The 21,900-nt window shown below is 42.0% G+C and overlaps 1 protein-coding gene across 4 annotated transcripts in view; it reads right to left on the reverse strand.

The window, feature by feature from the left end:
• Window positions 1–21,900, reverse strand: part of LOC111147285 (solute carrier family 25 member 13) — a 178,547-nt gene that overhangs the window by 68,993 nt on the left and 87,654 nt on the right. For 3 of the 4 annotated variants that reach the window (XM_022503243.1, XM_022503246.1, XM_022503245.1), the window contains 6 exons: window positions 21,148–21,287; window positions 7,401–7,547; window positions 5,228–5,366; window positions 4,392–4,485; window positions 4,088–4,172; window positions 256–343 (listed from right to left, as the gene is read on the reverse strand). In XM_022503243.1, the coding sequence (XP_022358951.1) occupies window positions 256–343; window positions 4,088–4,172; window positions 4,392–4,485; window positions 5,228–5,366; window positions 7,401–7,547; window positions 21,148–21,287 (693 nt within the window). The remainder of the gene's footprint in view (window positions 1–255; window positions 344–4,087; window positions 4,173–4,391; window positions 4,486–5,227; window positions 5,367–7,400; window positions 7,548–21,147; window positions 21,288–21,900) is intronic. The other variant, XM_022503244.1, reaches the window with a different exon arrangement.

The raw sequence follows: 21,900 nt of genomic DNA on the forward strand, positions 1-21,900 counted from the left end.
AATGTACAAAAACACATCACCTTCAGCCTAACTTTCTCGTTCACCCGTCTTTAAAAAAGCCTATTTGCAGCTAAGAGAAAAAGGCCCTGACCACAGGCAGGTTCCTTTCCTCTCGTCCCATCTCAGAGGTACAGACAGGAAACTGGTTTGGAAAGACCAAGGCAGGCTCTGTCCTTTATACCGTAAGGTAGAAAATCAGAGAAGAAAATTAGAGGAATAATAAAAGTGAAAAATCTGCACTCATCCATGACTAACCTCCAGCAATGGAACCCAGCCCAAACCTGTAGGCCGACTCCGCAACCTGCAGGAGAACCGGTCGGGATGAGTCCACCGACGCCTTCTTCTTTGCACACACAGGAGTCAGGGGCGGGGGTCAGGAGACAGAAAGAAGGACAGAACAGAAATGAGCACATATGATTTTTTTAAATTGCCCACTGGGTTCCAAATTCATGGTATCAACTAACATATCAAAGAGTAAGGCAGGATTAGAATTTGTTGTTCTTATTAATAAAAAGTTATTACTGTTGTTAATGCTGAAAATCAAATCTGAACATAATGAAAACCATTATGCACTCCCCCCAAAATGTCATTAACCTATTTTCAAATATTTAATTCTTAGCAGTGATCAGGGAGATCCAAACTGAAAAACATTAAGGAGACATTATTCTTCATCAGTCAAACTGGTAGGTTTGGGGGGTTTTGTTTATTCATTTTAGTGAAGTGTCGCTGACCTACAATATACTAACTTCAGGTGCAAAGCATAGTATTTTGACACTGATGTACCCTTGTGTTCACCATGATAAACCTAACTACCATCTATCCCCATAGTTTGTTTTCTAATGGCAATACCCAGCCTGGCAAGAGTTGATAACCTACCATTTAACCGAGTACCAACTTGAAGGGAAACTTGGTAACATACACCCAAACTCTTGTATATAACCTCTGACTCTGCAGATCTCCTTATAAAATATCAGACTAGAAAATAATCATATACGTGAACATGGATCAAGCTACCAGAATGTTAAAAAGCAATACTGTTTAAGAGCAAAAACGTTGAAAATAACCTACATGTCCAGTAACGGAGGACTGGTTAACAATGTTGCAGCCTTGGGATGCGTGACTGACTCAGTCTGTAAAGTACGCAACGCTTGATCTCAGGGTTGTGAGTACGAGTCCCACAGTTGGTAAGGAGATTATTTAAATAAATAAATAAACTTTTAAAAAATGCTACAGCCTTAAAACGAAATCGTGTGTCATTGTAAAAGAGTTATTTGATGTTAAGATAAATGGTCATAAGGGAATATAAAGTGAAAACAGGTTAAAAGGAATATGGCAGTTAGACAGGTATTCATGATATGATCCTGTTTACCTTTATAAATGTTTGAAATATTTCATTATAATCTTTTAAGAACAATGTTAAAGACTGGTGCAGTATATTATGTTGTTTTTAATTAAAATTATTTGCGGGCATATGTATGCATATAAAAACATACTAACATTTTGGCCATCCCAACACCCAGAGATAACACAAAATATTTACAGTGGCTACAACTAGGTGGTTGTATTACTGGTAATTGTTACTTTCCCCTCTTTTCTATCCACTTTTTACTAAATTCATACTTCAGGCCAGTCATTATTTTATTGTCCTTTTGACCTATTATCCTTACCATGTTTTTGACGCCAGAACATCTTAGAGTATTGCATTTTTCTGTCTACATAAATAAAATAGCAATTTTATGTCAAGCAAAGTTGTCAAATGAGGGGGATAGTGCTTAATAATACCTGTTGAATGAACAAATACATTCAATAAAATTTGTTTTTTCAAAAGCCACGATAATTAAAATAAGTGAACAAAGAAAATAATTACCAACCCCAACTATCAACCCACTGAATTTTAGTTGCTGTCAATGTTATACAATTCTAATAGAATGAGATAATTTGGAATCTCCTGTAAAGTGACTTCACTGAAAACAGCTTTACACAGAAATATGCATCTTTAGAATGTAAAACATTTCTTCTGTGAATTTCATGAGGTGTTTCCAACTCTATCTCTGCATAGATGGAAATCACGAGTAACTTCATTTTGACAAATACATCCCTAAGAAAGGCACTACTTTTTTATATGGATATAAATATGCAATACTTAGAGAGGTCTGGCATCAAAATAATGAGTGAAAATACTTTGAAAATAATGGGGAGGGGGAGCTGACCTACTGCTATCACTAACTCTTAATCGAAAGGACAAAATAAATAGAGTCCCTGGCGCCTGGGTGGCTCAGTGGGTTAAAGCCTTTGCGTTCAGCTCAGGTCATGATCCCAGGGTCCTGGGATAGAGCCCCGCATCGGGCTCTCTGCTCGGCAGGGAGCCTGCTTCCTCCTCTCTCTGCCTGCCTCTCTGCCTACTTGTGATCTCTGTCTGTCAAATAAATAAATAAAATCTTTAAAAAATAAAAATAAAAACAAATAGAGTCCCAGATTTTCATTTAACTTCTCTGAAGCTCTGAAGCGCAAAATGTAGCATGCTCATGAGACAGGAAAGAGTCCCATTCCTGCACCCCTCTGTTGAGGACACATGCTAGCACCGAGCCTACCAGGCGGACGACTGCCACTGCTTGAGCCCTGACAGTGCTGTCAGGCCTACTGGCGTTCATACAGGAAAGAATATTCCAGGCAAGGCCTCTGTGAATTGCTCTAAGCCTCTCAGCCACAGCCCATCAACTCCTGCTATAAATCTCCTCTGGCCCTTGCACGGCCAGTATCAATGAGCACCCACCATCAAGTCTCAAAAGCTGCAGAGGGCAGGAAGGAAAAATTGTGGGATACCACTGCCAGCTGGAGAACAGGAGGAATCCTTAAAAAAACATAAACGAAACAAAACAAAACCCTCTGCTTTTTCTTAATCCCCAAATTTCTCCAACAGCTAGTTGCATAGAGACGAAGAGATAATCGTCTGGTAAGCAGTGTCTAAAAATCAAAGGGAGGAGAGCAGTGCTGCTTCTCCCTCTGCACGTGATTACACAGTGCTCTCTCCTGCTCTCGGGGACATCGGCTCCCTCTTTTAACAACAGCCAGCTGGTTTTCCAGAGGTGCCTAGTTAGGATTTACTGAGCACACACCCACCACTTTGAGTTACACGCTGCACACAAAACTCGCCACCGCGTTTGGGGTGGCGGGGGAAGGAGCTGAAAGGAGGGATGCTGGCTCGAGGCCTGCCAGTCCTAAAAATGTAGCCCGCATCAACCCATTGTGGTCAAACTGGCGTCTCTGTACAGACCCGGAGCTCCAAGCCAAAAACTGTTAGGTCTCACAGGATTCAGAGGTGGCTTTGCCTTAAAGGAGGTATTTTTCTAAGACGATGCTCGTCTGTGACTGGATTTACTTTACAAACAACATGTAAGCACAACACATGCTATGAAAGCTTTTATTCTCTAATCCTGGTCCACAGCAAGGCGAGCAAGAGTTAAACGAGGAGGTCCCGTGTCTTAAGTTTCTGACTCTCATGACTTCACGAGATTGGTTTCTGTTAACCATAAAATAAAATTTAGCATTCCTCAAATTGTTTCCACATAACTTATGAATCCTTTCACAGAGAAAAGAAGTCTAAAAGCCTTCAAACTGTTACTCCAGACTAAACAAAATTATCTCATTTTGATATTCAGAAAAACGGGAGGCACGGCAGTCACACAATGAGCTGATGAAGCACCTCTCTGTGGGGCAGAGACGGCTTTCAGTCAGCAGCGCGCCGCCTCGTTGGGGCAGCGACACCAAAACAGGACGCCTGGCCCACACCCCCCAACACCGGAGTATAGGGAGGAAGAAAAGATCTTCTGCCTATTTTGGCAGGGAGCAGGGGACACAAGCTTCCAGTGCAGCGCGGAAATCAACCCATCTTTGAAAGCAACTCTCTGTCAACCAGAACATCTCTTAAGTAAATTCTCTTTGCAGCCTTTTGAAATTTGTCGTATTTTTGGTGCAACATGTTACAATGGCAGGTCAGATAGGTGTCGAAAAGGCAACTGTGAGTTGAAAGGGTCTGGGGTACCCTACTGGAGAGACATCAGGAAGCAAGCGTGTTCCTTTTGCTCACCTGCCTCTGGGCCTCAGCCAAGCTGAAGGGCAGAGTTCCCTCTTCCAGGGGAGCAATTCGTTCAATGTCTGCTAAGGTCATACGTCTGGAGGGGAAAACAACAAGCGTGAGCAACAACAAAATACAAGTTTATTAAAATCTGCATTATGGAATTTGCAAACGTTCCCTTTTTTTGTTCCTGTATTTCAGAGTCCTCTTTTATTTGGCTTCTTTTTCTCCCAGTGCGCTGCCCTCCTCCAACCCCCACCCCCAACCTCCTTTTATTAAGTTAATTAGGGGGGAAAAAAAAAAAAGGCCTACTTACCCCCGTGGCTCATATAAATCCGCTAACTGAAACAAGATGTCAACTTCCATGGGTGTAACCTGACCAAATTTCTGAGCTGCCAGAACAAACTCCTCTGCATGGAAAAAGAGTTAAAAGGGAGGGATTCAAGAAGGAATAGCTGCTAAATGCAGCATTAATTCAAGGTGCTGGGCTGAGTGAACATCACAAAACTTTATTATCAGTCACTGAATTCCACTAAACCCAAAAAGGGTAAGAATTTTTGCAATTCTTTTATTTGTCCGTAAGGAGCGTGCAGAAGAGCTTCTCTAACATTCACTTTCAAAGCCCAGTGTCTCACTGAAGGCTTGGGATAAATGACACAGGACGTGACTGAAACTGCAGGTCCGAGAAAACAAGGAAGCCGATAGGGACCTTCACAAGCATCGGGCCTGGGAGGTTATATTAATGAAGCTGTGCAATTCTCAAGGCCATTCTCTCTCTTTTAAAACAAACAAACAAACAACATTAAAATGCGGATGTCTCGTTCTGAGGCTGTCACCAGTGTGAGCTCACAGAATTCCTCATGTGCGTCTGAAGGCCCCTTTAGGGGCCACCAATTGAGCTCAGCTTTTAGCATGATCTGGAAACAGGAAATTTTACATGGTTTCCTAATTCAAAGGTTGTCTTCAGTTTATCTTAAACTTGCTGAAGATTGTTTTATTTGCTTTTGTTTGCCTGATCAAAGGATGGAGAACACACATGGGCCACGTGGTTAGGACGTTGTCAGTGGAACAGAAAAATCTGTAACGTCAATTCTTTACCCTAATAATAATACACCAAGATACTAGCAAAAATTCAGATTTATTCTCACTCACCCTTGGTCACCTCCACATCTTTCCTGTTGCCAGCCAGAGTGCTGTAGATCTTTCTAATGAGTTCCATGTTGTTAAGGAGTGAATTAAATCCATTAAAATAGGAGAAACTAACTTGATGGGACGTAGTGCCTCCAGCAGCCTCAAATGAGTTGAAAATAAGAGAAGGGAGAAGAACAATAAACAAAGGATTTATAGAATGAAGATGATTCAGAAGTACATATATCAAAGGCTAGTTTTGGAAGTAATCAAGAATGCATGTGTAAGAAGAAATAGCCATAAGTATTTTCCTTTCACATTAAAAAAAAAAAAAAAAGCTATAAATGAATTTTAAAAGTAACTGCAACTAATCATGACCAGAGCTTATACTCTCCACACACAAGTCCTAGAAAACTAAATAAATACATGTGTAGGATTATAACAACAGGACCAGTAGTAATTTACAGAGTTCAAATTTCAATTGGAAATGTTTTATAAGTTTGTTTATTTCATCTAATGAGCAATTCTGAGAGGCTTAGACATGCACAACTATACTATACACATGCACACGTGCATGTGCTTTGACATGTAAAACTATATTATACCAACACAAACACAGTATGAAAAGTAGTCAATCTAACATTAATATCATGATTTGTCATGTTACTTAAAACCGGCAATAAATAATCATTTAAGAACAGACTTTACATTGGTAGGATTTCTAGCAAACTAGCGTATTTGGGTAAAATTATGAGATGTCAAATGCTTGGGTGGGGGGTTAAGACTGGTCAGAACTCTGATAATCAGAATTTGTAAGAAGCCATATTTCTTCCCTGGGGGCAAGGGAAACAGATAGCACGGCCATTATGAACGGAACTTCAGTTTGGGGTCTCAAATTCTGTCCTTCCCTAACAAGGCAAAATATATTTATTAGGAAAAGCACTTCTTTATAAGGTAACAAGCACATAAATCTACACTTAGTAATCATTTAAAATAGCTAACCTAAGAGTTTAAAATGGCGTAGGGAAGGATGGGGGAAGGCAAGGAAAGGAGCTAGATTAACACAGTGCAGAGTGGAAAGGCCTTCTCAGAATTCTGTACCTCTAAAAAGAGGTACCAGGAAAAAATAAAATGAAAGTGAAAAGCTACGCTGAGTTCCTGCCTATGGTAAACATTGTGGGAACCCCAGAGTGTGGTAGAAACACTCCGGAAGTCTTCTCCCTGGAACTAACAAAAGCACTGTGTGAGGGTTTCCAAATCTGCAGGATCATCAGAATTACCTGGGAAGTTTTAGAAAGGAGATTCTAGGACCTCACACCTATAGGTGATCAATCCATAGGCCCGGAAGAAAACTTTACTACCTGTATTTTTTAGTAAGTAAATCCCTGGTGATTTGGGGGCCTCCAGCACAGAATGTTCTGGACCACCTCCTAGGCCCATGCGGTCAGAAGAGTGGCTGGGCACCAACTGTGATTTAAGCTACCACACAGGACAGCCGGGCCCTGCCCACCATATGAGCCACTGTTCCCTCAACACACCCATGTTAAATGAATGAGTAAATCAAAGCTTTAGAGTCTCTCTTCTGCTGACAATTAAAAGAAATATATCTGCATGTAGTATTTTTTCAAAAAAATTTTGCTTTGGAAAATAGATGAAAGTGAAGATTAGAATTTGATATACCTTAAAATATACAGCAAAATTAATATGAAATCATAAATTTTTCTTTTTTTTTAAAACCAGTTAAGGGCGCCTGGGTGGCTCAGTGGGTTAAAGCCTCTGCCTTCGGCTCAGGTCATGATCTCAGAGTCCTGGGATAGAGTGCCGCATCAGGGTCTCTGCTCGGCGGTGAGCCTGCTTTCCCTCTCTCTCTCTCTCTGCCTGCCTCTCTGCCTACTTGTGATCTCTGTCTGTCAAATAAATAAATAAAATCTTTCAAAAAAAAAAATAAAACCAGTTAATACATCTAAGATATTCCATATGATACAGAAAACAAATTAACCTATCTCCATTAAAACCAGCCAAAATATACTGTCTGTAAGTTTGATAATACATCGGATCACAATAAGAAAAGGTTATTGTTTTAAACTGAAAAATCTCCACATAATTTTAAAGAATTGTTCTTATAATCCCTTATTTACGGAGCTTTTGCCAGGTAAAAAAAAGCAAACTTGCTTCATTAGGGCAAGTTAAAACTTACAGCTACTAGACATTCTTCTACAAAAGGTGTCAAGACATGGGGCCGGATGGTGACCATGATATCGCGGAAGTCAATGGCTGTAATTTTTCCAGTCCTGGCATTGTCCCTTTGCACAAAGGCTTGCTTTGCATGTTCCAACTGTATTTCCTACAAATAATGAAAGTGAAATAATTTATCTTTACTAATTACTACAAAAGACTGCTCAATTTCAAGTCAGGGTGAAGAAATACAGATCGTATCTTGATTTAACAAGCATTACCAGCTTGTTAAATAACACCCTCAAGCTATCCTCTTCTTCCCCAGACAGAACTTTGCTCAGACCAGTGAACATGTCTTGGAAAATGCATTCTACCTTAAATCTCCTGCCCAGAGAAACCAAATCACTTCCATGTTCTGCTGGAATCCAAGGACACAACGAAAATAAAAATTGGAATGACGTCTGGAAGGCCCAGAGATACGGCCAAACCCAACTTAGGTGATGCAGATGATCCAATGAAAAACAACTACAGGGACATTAAGCTCTCTCCAAAGAAGACAGAAAAATTCTCACTGGTAACCTGGTACACAAACATGTGATGTAGTAAACCGAAAAAGGAGCTTCTCCTCTGGAATATGCTGTTCCTCTAACGTACAGTTTCTCAGGCTTGGCATTACTGGTATTTTGGGAGGGTTAAGTTTTTGTTATGGGGAGCTGTCCTGTGCATCCCTCCCCTCTCTCTCTGCACTAGATGACGGTAGCCCCTTTACCCCCAAGAGCATGACAACAATGCGTCCGGAGAGGGCCACAGGTCCCGAATGAGGGCTGCTGCTCCAGAACGAAGAACTGGGTGGTATGTGGGTCAGCTCATAGTACCACTGTTTTATTTCCTTCCATCTAAAGACAGGAAGCCCAATTTAGGTTTCAATTGTGATTCACAAGGAGTTAGTGTACACACAAAATAAACAGCCTCCATCAAACCCCATCAGGTGCAGTGTGGGAGAAGCATCCTGTCTACAGAGGGCACTTCATTATCTTCCACATGACATTGCCTATTTCATGGATAGGCCCTCAGAGTGAGATCTGATATCTATGGAATTAAAAACCACTGCAAGGACTTCAAATTATTTAAACAAAAAGAAGTGTAATTAGTTGACAGAGAGTCACTATTTTTTTAAACTCTGGCAAGACAATGACTGAGAGTAGTGTAAAAACAAACTGTCCCTTACGAAGTAGTGCGAACTTAAGCACTGCAGAAATGACGCAAGTCTGATGGCACTTGAAGGGCTCCATCTCCCTTCTCTTCCCCCAGAAAGGTGGGAGATGAAAGAAGTTTGATAAAATATTGATAATAATTGAAGCTGCATAATGGGAACACGGTGAGTCACAGTATAATACACTTTCCTACTTTAGTAGAATTTGAAATTTTAAATTTAAAAAAAAATTTTTAAAGACAAAACTACAGTAAGAATCAGAGTTCTTATCCTACTCAAAGGCTTCTTCTCAGTCATGGCATCTGCCAGTTTTGATCCAACCTGTCCCGATCCCAAGTCTCTTCTGGGACCTTAATCTCCCTGGTGGAAGGAGGCTTCTGTCAGCCCTCTGTCCTCAAGTCTCCTCGCTCTACTCCCCTAGGCCTTAAAGATTTCTCAGAAGGCTTCACTCCAAGATCCAAATCCCCCACACCTCTCTGCTGGACCAGAATCCCTAAGTGCACAGAGAATATATCCACGTGGGTCTCCTGGAAAGGCCACGCCATGGCACATCATTAAATCCAAGGAGCTACTCTCAGCCTGGTCTCCAGCACCCCATGTTCAGTCCTTCCAGACCTTCCACACATCCCGACCTTTGTCTGCACTCCTCCCTCCACCTGGTGTAGACTGCAGCCTCTTTTTCCAGTTTCTGAAATCCTACCACTTCCTCCGGGCTTAACTCCAATGCCACCACTTACATAAGTATAAGCAGGTCTCTTAGCTGAAAAGAACTGATGTGGTCATGTGGCTCCCAGCTCGCACCTCAATTGTGACTTGTCTTATTCCATCTTACTTGAAGCAGTTGTTTATATTCCTGTCTTTCCCTACCTTGCCAGGGAAAAGAGACTACACCCTGTTCATCCCTCTACTGGCATAGGCAGAATGCCTCGGATATACTAGGTACTCAATAAACCACAGATATAACCTTCAGTGACAGGTGTTCCATAAAACCAACGGATGAACAAATCACACTCAACTAAACAAAAAGAGGTTCTCTGTATAAGTGCCTCCAATTTGAGAGGAAGGAAGAAACCAACTGTTAAACACCCTGTAGTGAAAAATGACCACAGTATGTATTCAATTGAAAGTAAATGAACACCGTCTCCTTCGAATTGCCAGACCCACTGCTAAAGCTATTGTAAGGCAAGATTACTCCCAACAACAGCAGAAGGTGTGTTCAGTTAGTTACCATTTTCCCCTAGAGCTTATAACTCATCTAGAGACCTAGGGCTCCTCAGATCAGGATACCAAAAATGGCATCACTCACCCTGGCTACCCCCAGAATTCCTGGCCCCCTCTTCTCCTCAGAACACTAAGGTCAACCCACTTGGAATTTCAAATTGGGAAACAGACAACCCAGTGGGGGTGGGTGCTCCAGAGTCAGACCAGGGGCTGCATCTGTGATAACAGGGATGGTGTCACTACCCACTTCTGTGCCTACACTTCAGGATTCAACATTTACGAGCAGGGATCCCTCCACTGCAGAACACGAAAGCACTTTTACTCTCATGATGAATAACTTTAGAATACATTTCTAACAGCTCTGAAAGACTGGGGTCACCCATAAATCCTATAAAAAACAAGAAGCTAACTGTACATCATTCTCTAAATAGTAGGATAGAGTAAAAACATTTAGTTAAGTGTTTCCTCAAACCAAAAGCAGCTTGCCTTGTGAAGAGCAACTGTTTATGTCATGATTATTTCTTCTTCTGGGTGAAGAAGTAAAGCTATTACCTCAACCAACACAACCACTACATTAACAGCATTTATACTGTTCTAAAGTTTGTCACAGTTCAAAGTCACTTCCTGCTCACAGCAACCGTAAGAGGTGGGCTCTACTATTAACATTGTCATGGCATTTGAGGAAACCAAAGTCTCTTGGGAAGCCGCGAAGCTGGAACGCAAACCCAGGCAGCTCTGCCCACTGACGCTGCCGCTATCACTTTCGCACAGCACCTCAGAAGCCTGGATCATGTGCCTGTCAGGAATCTGATGACAAAATACATCTGACATTTAGGAATCTTAGTAACTATGAAAAGACAAAAATTCAAGTTTGCTTTTAAAATTATTCTTAATGCTCCAGATATTTTGTTGTCGATTTTCAGGAGAAAACAGTATAATTTCTGAGACACTTTCCTTCACAAAAATGTCTTTTACGTTCTCCAAGGGCTAGGACTGTTCTCCCAACAAGAGCAGAGACAAGAGGAACCAAATCAAAGTCTTCTCCTGGCGCTGCTCACTTACAACCCTAACAGATTGAGTGAAGGAAAGACAAATAAGGAGGCCTGAGGGAGCCAACACACAGAACCTCTATAAATACTTAAGTTGAGAATGAATGGCTTTTGAAATAAATATTCAGCCTTGCTATTGATGGCAGAGTAGCTGAAAATCAGAGCTCTTCACTGGCACCTCTGAAGCTGTTGAAGGCAAACCTAATGCATACCCACAGAGCCCTGACCCTGATGGCTCCTAGATCTGAACCCAGGGGGATAGAAGTGGAATGGAGAGCTCTGACATGCACGATGAGTATAAAAGGAAAAGAGCAAGCTTTCCAAAACGAGCAGAGGAGCAGAGAACGGGAGAAGCAAGAGTTACATTCAAGTATTTAAAGGTTAAAAGGACTATCAGGTAAAAAAAGAAGTTAGACTGGTTCCCTGTATTTCTTTAAAAAAAAAACAAAATCCACAGAGAAAAAAATATAGGGATCAGGTTTTAGCACAAAACACCAAAATCTTTAACCTGTCCAATTCTCCAGGAGTGAAGGGGTCTACACTGCAAAGTAGCAGGTTCCCAGTCACTGGCAATATCTGTGCAATGACAGGCTGAGGAACATAAGTCAAGGAACCTGTTTATTTTCATACAGGGAGTTATGGAAGCAATATGTTGTGATGACAAAAATCTGGAGTTTGGAACAGGAATGAGCAGAGCTCAAATATCAATCATGACACTCCAAGGAGGATTAGGGGAGTATATATCTCAGAGCCCATGCAACATCCACTGTGGAAGGTTGTAAAAACGAGACGTCACGCATGACCAGCACTTACTAAGTGGGAGCTCTGATTTTTGTTGAGGTGAATGATTTAAAATCCTCTAAAGACCCTTTCAGTGTAAGTTCTTTGAGTCTTTAAAAAAATCACCTCGTAAGGAACAGCGGCTCTGCTGAGTCATTCTGAAGCAGCCATAGGAACCGAGATGAAGCCCAGACCGGGTGGAGAACAATAACGGACGAATGCTTAAGCACGCTCACTACCAGCCAGCGGCGAGCCAAGAACTTAAAACATGGTACTTCATTAAAGCCTCATGATAATCCTATGAAGGAATATGATCTTCATCTCCCAGAGAGGAACCTGGAGCTCTGGGAGGTAACTGATTAGCCCAAAGTCACACAGCCAGGAAGTGGCAGAGCTGGGATCTATCCTGAGCTAGCCTCTGACTCCAAGGCTGGGATCTGTAACCACTAGCTGATGTGCTTTGGGTAAACCCGTGAGCAAGGCCACTGTAACAGACACCTGGATAAGAGATTTTAAGAAAAGTTTTGGTGAGGACTTGCACATAAAAATGAAGCAAGACAGACCTCAAATAATTCTCCCCTTGGATGATGAGACAGAAGAATCCACCAGGGGGGAGAACACCTAAGGGGAAAGAGACAAGACAGCTGACCACGATGAGAAACTGGAGGGAGATGGGCTTAAGCTGAGCTATAAACAAAAGAAAGCTAGAGATAGAGACAGAAATATAAATGCGGGGAAGAGAGACAGCAGGATCTCAGAGGGGAGAAAACCAAAGGCTACCACTACTAAGCCTTATTAAGTGTGTATTACGCTGTAGCGACTGTTGTGTTTTCCTGTTTCATCTCTCTGAATCCTCCCAAAGGACTGAGGTGGGCCCTACCATCCCCTCCATTTAGTAGATGGGACAACAAGGTCAAGAGCCGCTCAGGGTCACATGACACTGAGGATGAACTGGACATGCCCCTGGGCGGTCCGGCACTGGAGCCGCAACCTTAACCTATATGGACTGCCTATTCCCTTTAGGGGGATGGCCTAGGAAAAACCAGAAGGAAAAAATAACAGTAGCAGAAATAGAGGCGATCGTCCATAGTACACAGGAAGAGCAGCCAGGTGACCATAAAATGGAACCAAGTATCCAAAAGGTGAGTATGGAAATAAAATGGAGGACCTGGGACTGGTGGGAAACCCAGAGCTGGGAAGACGGAACAGCCCTGCCAAGGGAGCTCAGTTCTCACCAGTGTCCCTTGCTAAGAGCTGTTGCTGGGGACAGCAAAGACTAAGGAGAAAGGGCCATCCTTTACCCAAGGCCAGAAGGTCGCAGAGCAAGGAGCCGCAGGGCTATCTCAAAGGCAGTCGTGCTCAAACACATGGAAGGAGGCCCAATTTCTCTTTCTTATTTGCCAGCGAACAGTTTTCTGTTCCCACTATTCTGCTGCATGATGATTAATGGAATAGGCTTTTACTGCAGCCGTTTCCAACTACTTCAGCACACCCATTCAGACTGCTGGAGGGAAGAACAAAATCAAACTCTTCAAAATTGCTAGCTGTACAGAAATAAACATATAGAGGGGGGCTATACCACTTCAGGTCTAACATTCATGCTTCTAATAGTTCCAGGCCTGTCATTTCCTTAATAATCTCCAATTTTCAAGTGGGTATATTTTGAATGCAAAAATTCTCTCCACCTCTATTCAGATATGCAAGTTTGTGCTTCAGCCCGAGGACAATTTATCGGAACAAAAACAAAACAAAACAAAACAGACCAACAGACCTTCAAAACAAGCAGCAGATCCAGATGATTTATATTATAAAGCCAAGAATACCAAAAAAGACCCCTGGCTAGTTTGCATGTTTTGTGTTTTGTACAGTTGTGAATTTTAAAAAAATAACCAGAACTTTAATAAAAGCAAGGAGTTATCAATGAGGGTATGACTCAAAAGAATTCTCTTTTAGGAGTCCTGGTAGAAGAATTCTGGCAAAAATGCACATAATTATTTATGAAAACAAGGAAGAAAGTGTATGAAGATTCACTTTAAAAATATGGTATCACATTCAGCCCTCCTTCACATAAATTCTGTATTACATCGAGTATCAGAACCTGTATCCTCTTCAACATACAAGTATCTGCGTCATTTTCACAATCCTTTGCTAATCTGGAGGGGGAATAATCTGGTTAAAATAAAGATCCACATATTATTAAACACAGTTAAAAACAGAACTTAGTAAAGGACTAGGTAGAGAGATAAGTAGTTCCCATTCTTAACACCTTTCTGTGCCCCCATGTTCCACCCACGCAGTCAGACTTTTAGAGTTCAGGGTGAAATTTCCTCCCCAGGTCACTGGATAGGGCCTTTAACTGAAGGAGTCTTTAGAAGCAGCGTTGCCTGTGGGCCTGCACACACAGCAACACCTCAGCAGAAACCAAGTACAGAGCTCGTCCATCTTGACTGCCTCGCTCTTGAGATTTAATGTTAAACTTCACAGCGGGTCGTGGCTGGGGAGACGCTCATTTTTACCAGGACGTTACTGTAAAAGCCTGCACACCACGCTGCTCAGCAAAACAGCAAACAGACGAACACCATGGACACAGCAGCACAGTGAATTCTGATTTCCTCTGCCCTGAGAGCAGAAAGAGCAACATGAACGCCACGTGTCCTGCATCTAATCCTCCAAGTGACCAGGACAGGACCACATCTCCCGTCACCTATCAACAAACTAGCAACGCCTTCCAGCTGAATACAAAATACAATCTAATCTCCGAGAAGAGCTGAGGGCAAATAACATTAGCTACTTTCACTCATTTCACTCTGGAATACCAAGGTGGGGCTGTACTGATGAAACAATACCGAAGCTGTACTTCATCTCCATCTGGTCCAACTTAAAAAGTACTCATATGTTAAAAATGAAAATAAAATCCTGGTCTCTGGCTACTAAAGATCCATGGTCTAGATATTTTAACTAATACAGATGGCAAGGTGAGGGACAAAAGGGAGGTACAAATGGCTTGGATTATTCGATCCTAAACAAGGACCTTGTTAGTGTCTACCAACCTGTTGAACATCATGGCTTCGGTTGAGTTCTATGACAAGTGACTGCTTTTTGTTCACACTCAAAGTGTTCCGTCAATTCTAAAGCATGAGAATTTGATGTTGCCATGGCTGAAGGTTACATTTCCCTCTGTTTGGTGGTGCTGGGGTGGGGTGGGGGGAGGACAATTTCTTTTTTGTGTTGAAAGTTTTGCCTTCTACTAGGACGGCATGACAAATACAGCACCGTAAGTGATGGGGACTCTGAAACCCAGACCACAGCTGACTAGGAGCAACAAATCTCTGGCCCGGAGAGTGAAGGTGACAACCGCCAGTGCCTGGGAATAGTAGTTTCCACAGCTCTACTCTCTAGGGCTCAGAACCTGAATAACGATAATGTCCATTTTATACTGAAAAGACTAGATCTGTACAACATGCTGACCAGAAGCCAAAATACTGGGTCAGTCTCCCTTCGCAAAAAGAACCAAAACTGTTCAGTTGCATTATTAGCATGAATATGCTTTGTCATCCAAACCTGAGATCCTTGCAATGTGTGTGTGTCCAGTCTAGGGCACGAGACACAGCTCTGACTCCCAGGTGCTACTCCCAGCTCCATCAACTATGACTCATCGTCTTCTGACAAAAGGGGGACCTGAATAAAGTACAGTAAAACACCCACACCTTCGTGTTCAGGGCTCTCCGTGGGTCAGGTAACTTCACTCCTAAACTCCATTTGAGGAGAAAACACTCAGAGAGATTTTTAGCTCCATTCCCTCCCAAGTCAGCAATCCTGTTTCTGGGGTAACTAAAGCAACCCAAACTTCAAAATCTAGCCTTTAGCCTCTTCATGAATTCAGAGCATTGCTGATTTCTTGATGACTCTTTTTCCTAGAGCAAGAAGAGGAAGGCCTTTGGAAACAGAAGTGTCCTGGCTCCACAAAATGGGGAACAGAATTCCTTGGAAATGCCCATGTTCGTGGACCCATAAGTGGGACTCCTATAGCATCATCTGACCTCCAGACTGAGAAAGGGGGAAACAACCCAGCTGCACACATGCGAACAACAATTACAAGCAAAGCACTACTCTGCAGCCCCTTGGGAAAACAGCCTCCTCCGTGTTCCCCATTTCAGTACCCATCACCATCCTTCCACTTGCCTGAACCTAAAACTCATCTTGAAAAATGTGTGAACTGGGAGTTTTACCATGTCCTTACCTGTCTCCATCCTATTAAATCGCCAAGCCTGGCCAGGCCTATCCCTTCTCTTGAGTCCAGTACTTTGGCTCATCACCATCACCATCCAACCCAGGCCACTGCTGCTTCACTCTTGCATTAGAAAGTGACCAACCGGTCTTCTCTGTCCTCAGTGGAAGGGCCCTATCCAGACCTGCTGAATCAGACCCCTGAGAGGCAGAGAGGGTCAGGACTCTGTCTTTTTAAATAATCACTTCAGAAAAATTTTACCCAAACTCTGAAAAACATTGATAGAGACTTAGGAAAATTAAAATTAGCTTCGGTTCCATGTATCTCACCTTGGACAAGCAGAAAACTAAGCCTCTGTGTTGATTGTCTTTCATACAGAAACAAGAGCAAATGCTTAACATCTAAGATCATCACAAGGACAAATACGAGTAAAAGCACTTTCTAAGCTGGAAAATGCTATGTGAGAGGTAACCAGTAACAACAGATTTCTAGTTAACGCACATATTACATTTAGTAGCTGCCCTAGGCTTCTCTATTCTGAATCTGGAGCAACTAGAATCTCCTAGTGTGTAGATTATTTTAAAATTATAATAATTATATGTGAAATATATACCTATGATTATAAAAGATCATCAAAAAGTACCTGAAAATGACAGGGATGCCTGCTGGGGGTTTGGGGGGGGCGCTCAGTCGGTTGAGTGCCTGGTTTTGGCTCAGGTCATGATCTCAGGGTAGTGGGATCGAGCCCCACATGGGGCTCTGCGCTCAGTGCAGAGTCTGCTGGAGATTCTCTCTCCTTCTCCCTCTGCCCCTCCCACTCGTGCTCTCTCTCTAAAATAAATAAATCTTAAAAAAAAAAAAAAAGTAACTGAAAATGACAGAAACACACACCCCCTACTAAGGGCCTCTTTTTGTTATCATATTTGGCAATTAATCAGTGGGGGTCAAGAATGATCAAATGTCTAGCAAGGCATGACTGTGCACCATTCAGAAGCACAGCCCCATCTAGAAACAGAAACTAATTTTTCATAGCTTTGGCCCTGGAGAAAATGTAATAAAATGGAAACAACATACTATTTTTGAATCACATGTCTGTGATCTTACAGAAGAAGCTAAACTCTAGAATAGTTTCTATGTACTCCTTAGGGGTACTCCTTTGGGAACCCAATGAAAGCCAGTATCACTTTCCTCAGAATATTACCTGTAAATGCAAACTTTTACCTAAAGTCCATTTATTCTTTCCCATACAATAGCAGGTAATGATAATTACCTCTCATGGTATTGGGATGTCATTATCAGAAACAGTATTTAAAAGCACTTTGTAAATTATAAAGACTGTTACTATTATTACTTCTATTTTCAAGAGTGAATCTTAGCACCAACAGAATAATCTGGCAGAAAAGTTTAAGAGGCCTCTCACTCTGTGCCCACATTTGCCTACGATGTCCACCCAATAACAAGCTAGAAATGGATCTTCCAAAGAACATAAAAAAATGCCCCAATAAGCACATGAAAAGATGCTTGGAATCATTAGTCATTGGAGAAATGCAAATCAAAATCACAAATGAGATACTGTTAAGAGACCTGAAGTGAAAGGCCTGTTTCTCAACTACCCAACGGGGAGGTTAACTAGCCGTACTTATGCTAGTATCTGGTCCTTCAAGTTTATACTTTGGATGCTCCCCTAAGCACACCAGAATGTTGGTTTCCGCTTTATAGCTGCCATAAGGGCCTGCGCTGCAAACTCCTGAGGGCTTCTGCTGTAAGAGAGCAGCCTTGTAGGGTGCACCCACTTGCTTACAGCTGTTCCTTCTGAGCCCGTCAGATGGATAAACACCGAAATGACCCCTAGACTTGTGCACTGTAAGTATCTAAGAAGTTGTTATCTCTGTACCTCTTGGCGCTTTACACAAGGCCTCTGGACAAACCCTGCATGTTCAGCAAACATTTGCTCAGCTGGGTGGTTTGTCACCCAGTTGTCATAACCACAGCACAAGAAATAACTCCAAACAGGGTAGAGAGTTTACATTAATACCATTTATGAAAAGGAGTTTCATCGGCTATAGATACTGTTTTCTAAAAAATTCTGTATATTAAAATCCATTTTTCAACTAGCAACCATAAAACTGGAACCAAGAACAGAGAGATGTGGAAATATTAATAACATTTTAACATGCATACCTCCATAACAAACTACTCCCATTCACACAGATGCACCACAGCCTGGAGACAAAACACAGCCCTAGTAAATTCAACAGCGTCAATGATGAGGTAAGAGGACTGCGGTCCCACTCGCTTCTGAAGTCCTTCTCCACCAACTAGGAACACGACTCTAGGAAGGAGTCTTTTTACCCCTGGTTCTTGCTTCAACACTATCATTTACAGGGAAAGTGTAAGTCAGGCGGGTTCGACTCAAAGAATATCAAGTTGATTCACCACTTTATGAAGTTAAAAACCAAAGCACACAGAACGACACACAGCACGGCATTTGAGCAGCGCCCGTGACCAGCACCACACCGGCCAAAGGGCAGCTTGGCCAGACAGTACATAGATGCGACATGTAAGCAGAGGCCTCAACGCCACGTGGTGGCTTATAACCAACTCACCCTTGCTCAGATAAAGTGAAACATTCATTAAGGGAAGAAAACAGAAATCTGACCTCGCAGAGACCAGTTCTGCTCACCAGTCACAAGCCCATGTATGTATATCAGCACAGGTAACTCACGAACGTCAGACATGAGTTGGCTGGAACCAACCTGACCTCCCTTCTAGGAGGTCTGTGGGATTCAGCAGGGTTTTCTCTACATAGCACTAAGGCTCCCTGAAAACACACACACTTCTCAGCTGTCCCTGGGGCTGCTCCTCTTCCTCGTCAGGTGATAGGTAGCAGCAAGCCCCGGGGCAGGCCTTTCCAGGCTCCAGGGGCCTAGCATCTGCCTTCACAACGTTGGCACCTGCCTGGGAGCTGCTGCCTACTTCGGAGCCTCGCCCAAGAGCAGAACGGCGGGTGTGTGCTTGACGAAGCAAGAGCCCAAAATATAGGAAATTAAGCTTTCTTGTATTTTTAAGAAGTTCTGCCTACAAAAAAGAGCCCAAAGGAAGCAAAGCATGTGGAGTAGGGGTTTGAAGCTAAACCTGCATTCAGAAAAGAGTTCACCGGAAGCCAACAAAACATCGGAACAGCGAGGAGGGGAGAGTAACCCAATGACAGACATCAAAACCAGCATTTCCCTGACATTCACAGAGATTCTATCATGATACATCCATTAATTCCTTTAGATCTGGACCTGGAGCACAGCACAAAGGCAAGGCCCTCACTGAGGTAATTATCCACCATAACCACATGAATCTAGGGTATGTTCAGCACTTGCACTCCGGCTACAAAGTCAAAAATCATCCCACGCAGGACACTAGGGGCTGTTTTTCCATTTAACATTATAAAAAGGAGTCAAATATAAGTGAACGCCTTGTAAGTTGCAGCTGGAAACAATCGGTAATCCCTGAGTCATCTAAGCTTTGACTCTGGCTTCTCCATATCTTGAAGAAGGCCTAGAAGCCGCCGTGAGTGGCTTACAGTCGACTCAATTCAGCATAATTGATACCTGCTTAAAAGGGAAACGTGATCATCCTTACTACTGCTAACATCCCATTAAGGCTAAAAGTTAATTAGGCTGTGTTCCATAAAGTCAATTTGAGGCATTTGTCTCAATAGCATTATTGTAATTATTCCTCATCAAAACGAATACCACCTCCTACTGCGCACCAATGTCTTGTGTAAACAACAGCAAAAATCCATAACTCACATTCCATTCCCCACCTGAGTTATTTAAGTAGGTTTGTGTTTACACAGAACGGAAAAAGGGGATTCATAGACACTAACATTTTAAAAAAATATATAAAGGTATGTTTAAAACATCTTGCTTTAAGTTCCCAAAGGCCTGGAACATAAAAGCAAACTAAATAAATAGCATGGCGAATTTTACGTATCATAACAAAACCACCAGAAGTCAAAAAGAGAAGTACCTATTAAAGTCAACCTATTACATATGCTGGTGCCTGAGAACGGATCCCACAAAACGCTGACTGAATGAGCACACATGGCGGCCTGTGTGTGCGCTCTTGAGCCCTCCACATCCACCCCGACACTCCAGCTTCCAACCACTCCTTAGAGGGCTCCGGCAAAGTGCTGAGCACAGGAAATAAACAGGGGCATCAGGGAACCCGCCCCCCCCCCCCCGCCCCGCGAAGACATTTCTAGTGACAAAGGAAAGAAGGTGATTTCCCTGGCAAAATTTTCCTCAAGACCGAGAATTTAAACACAGCAAAGTAATGGCCTTGAGTCTTCTTAAATTATATTTAATAAAACATAAATAAAATTTAATCATTAGAGAAACAAAACAAATGCATCGAAGTCCAAAAGAAAGAGTGGTTTATCATAGAGCCTACATACCATACAGATATTGACCTCTAGTGACTAAATGTTAATATCGGAATTAAAACATTTTAAAAATTATGCTTCAGGAGGAAAACTAAACTGCAATCATATTTTGTTATTACTCGCCCACTGGCATCATTAGTGGCAAAATGGTGAGACCATAGTGGGGCAGGGGTGGTGATGAGAGAAAGGCAGGAGGGACGAGGCCAAGGAAGGTGAACCCCAGAAATGTAAACACCCCGAGTTTAACCCTGGGTATGGACAGCAGGTGCTCTCTGAACAGCGCTTCTCAAACTTGGCTCACATTAGAAGCACCTGGGAAGCTTTCACTATCCCAATGCCCAGGTTCTTGCTGCCCCCCTGCCCAGTCAAATCTAGTCTCTAGAGGTGGGGGACCCAAATACCAGTTGTTTTTAAAGCTCCCCAGGTGATTTCAATCTGTAGTCAGGTTGCAGACCCAGTGCCTTTGTCTATAAAAGGCCTCAAGTGAAATAATTCTATAGTTAGAGGCTGATGATGACGTGTCTGTCATCCCTCAAAGGAAAATAAAATATCGGTGAATAGCGGACGGAACTAGTCATAAGTCAAGAATTCAAGTTCCAATCCTGCCCCCTCCCCGACTTACATGACTTTTCAGCAAATCACTAGATTTCCTTGGGCCTCAATGCATAATCCTTTCCACAAGAAGGGATTCTACACAGTCTTTAAGAACCCATTTAGTGATATTTTGTTTACATACTAATAAAGAAATACTTTCAAATAGGATGGTTTGGCCAGGTTAGTGATTTTGAGGTAAATCAGGATCCCAGTTTTACTTCTTTACACTTTAAGAGCTGGACCCACCAGTAAAAACTGAGTGAATTCTGCATATGTCAGGTGTCTTTTTCTTTCTTTTCCAAAATGTAGTTGCACAAATTCTGAATCCCAGTTAAACGGAATATGTTGGTGAATTGTAGTCTGTCCAAAAACTTGCTTAACGTCCTCTGAAAAGAGAAAAGAAAGACTGATTAAAACAAATCAGATTTATCCTTATATAGTAAGTTATTAAAAGGATATTGATATTTTCTTCTTACAAAAATAATTCAATTTTAAAACAACACAGGTTATAAAACCATAGCAAAAATAAAAGTTGGAATCTTCATGGAATTAGTGAAGAACCCAAAATTAAAAGTCCCACTAATAAAGAGAAAAAAAAAAAAAAATCAAGAAGTCACACACAGATATACACCCATGTGTGCGTGTGTCCGCTCATGCACCTAGAAGGAAGTGGGAAACCAAACCAAAATACTTTAAACCTAATATCATCATCTCACATATTTTGTTTCAACAAATATTATTTTCTAAACACAGGGGACATACTTCAACTGATAGTGGCAGGAAACACATATACACATATAGAAACACATATAGCACTATTCAAGTCTTCAATATAGTCCTTTTTCAAGTCATTAAAAAGTTCTTGATGATTTAATAATATTGGTTCTCCCAATCCATGAGCATGGAATATTCTTCCATTTGTTTGTGTTGTCTTCAAGTGACATAAGTCAGACAGAGAAAGACAAATAACCATGGGACTTCACTCATACGTGGAATTTA

This window comes from Enhydra lutris, unplaced genomic scaffold, assembly GCF_002288905.1.
Source record: "Enhydra lutris kenyoni isolate GAN:26980312 unplaced genomic scaffold, ASM228890v2 scaffoldscaffold16, whole genome shotgun sequence".
Taxonomy (NCBI): domain Eukaryota; kingdom Metazoa; phylum Chordata; class Mammalia; order Carnivora; family Mustelidae; genus Enhydra; species Enhydra lutris.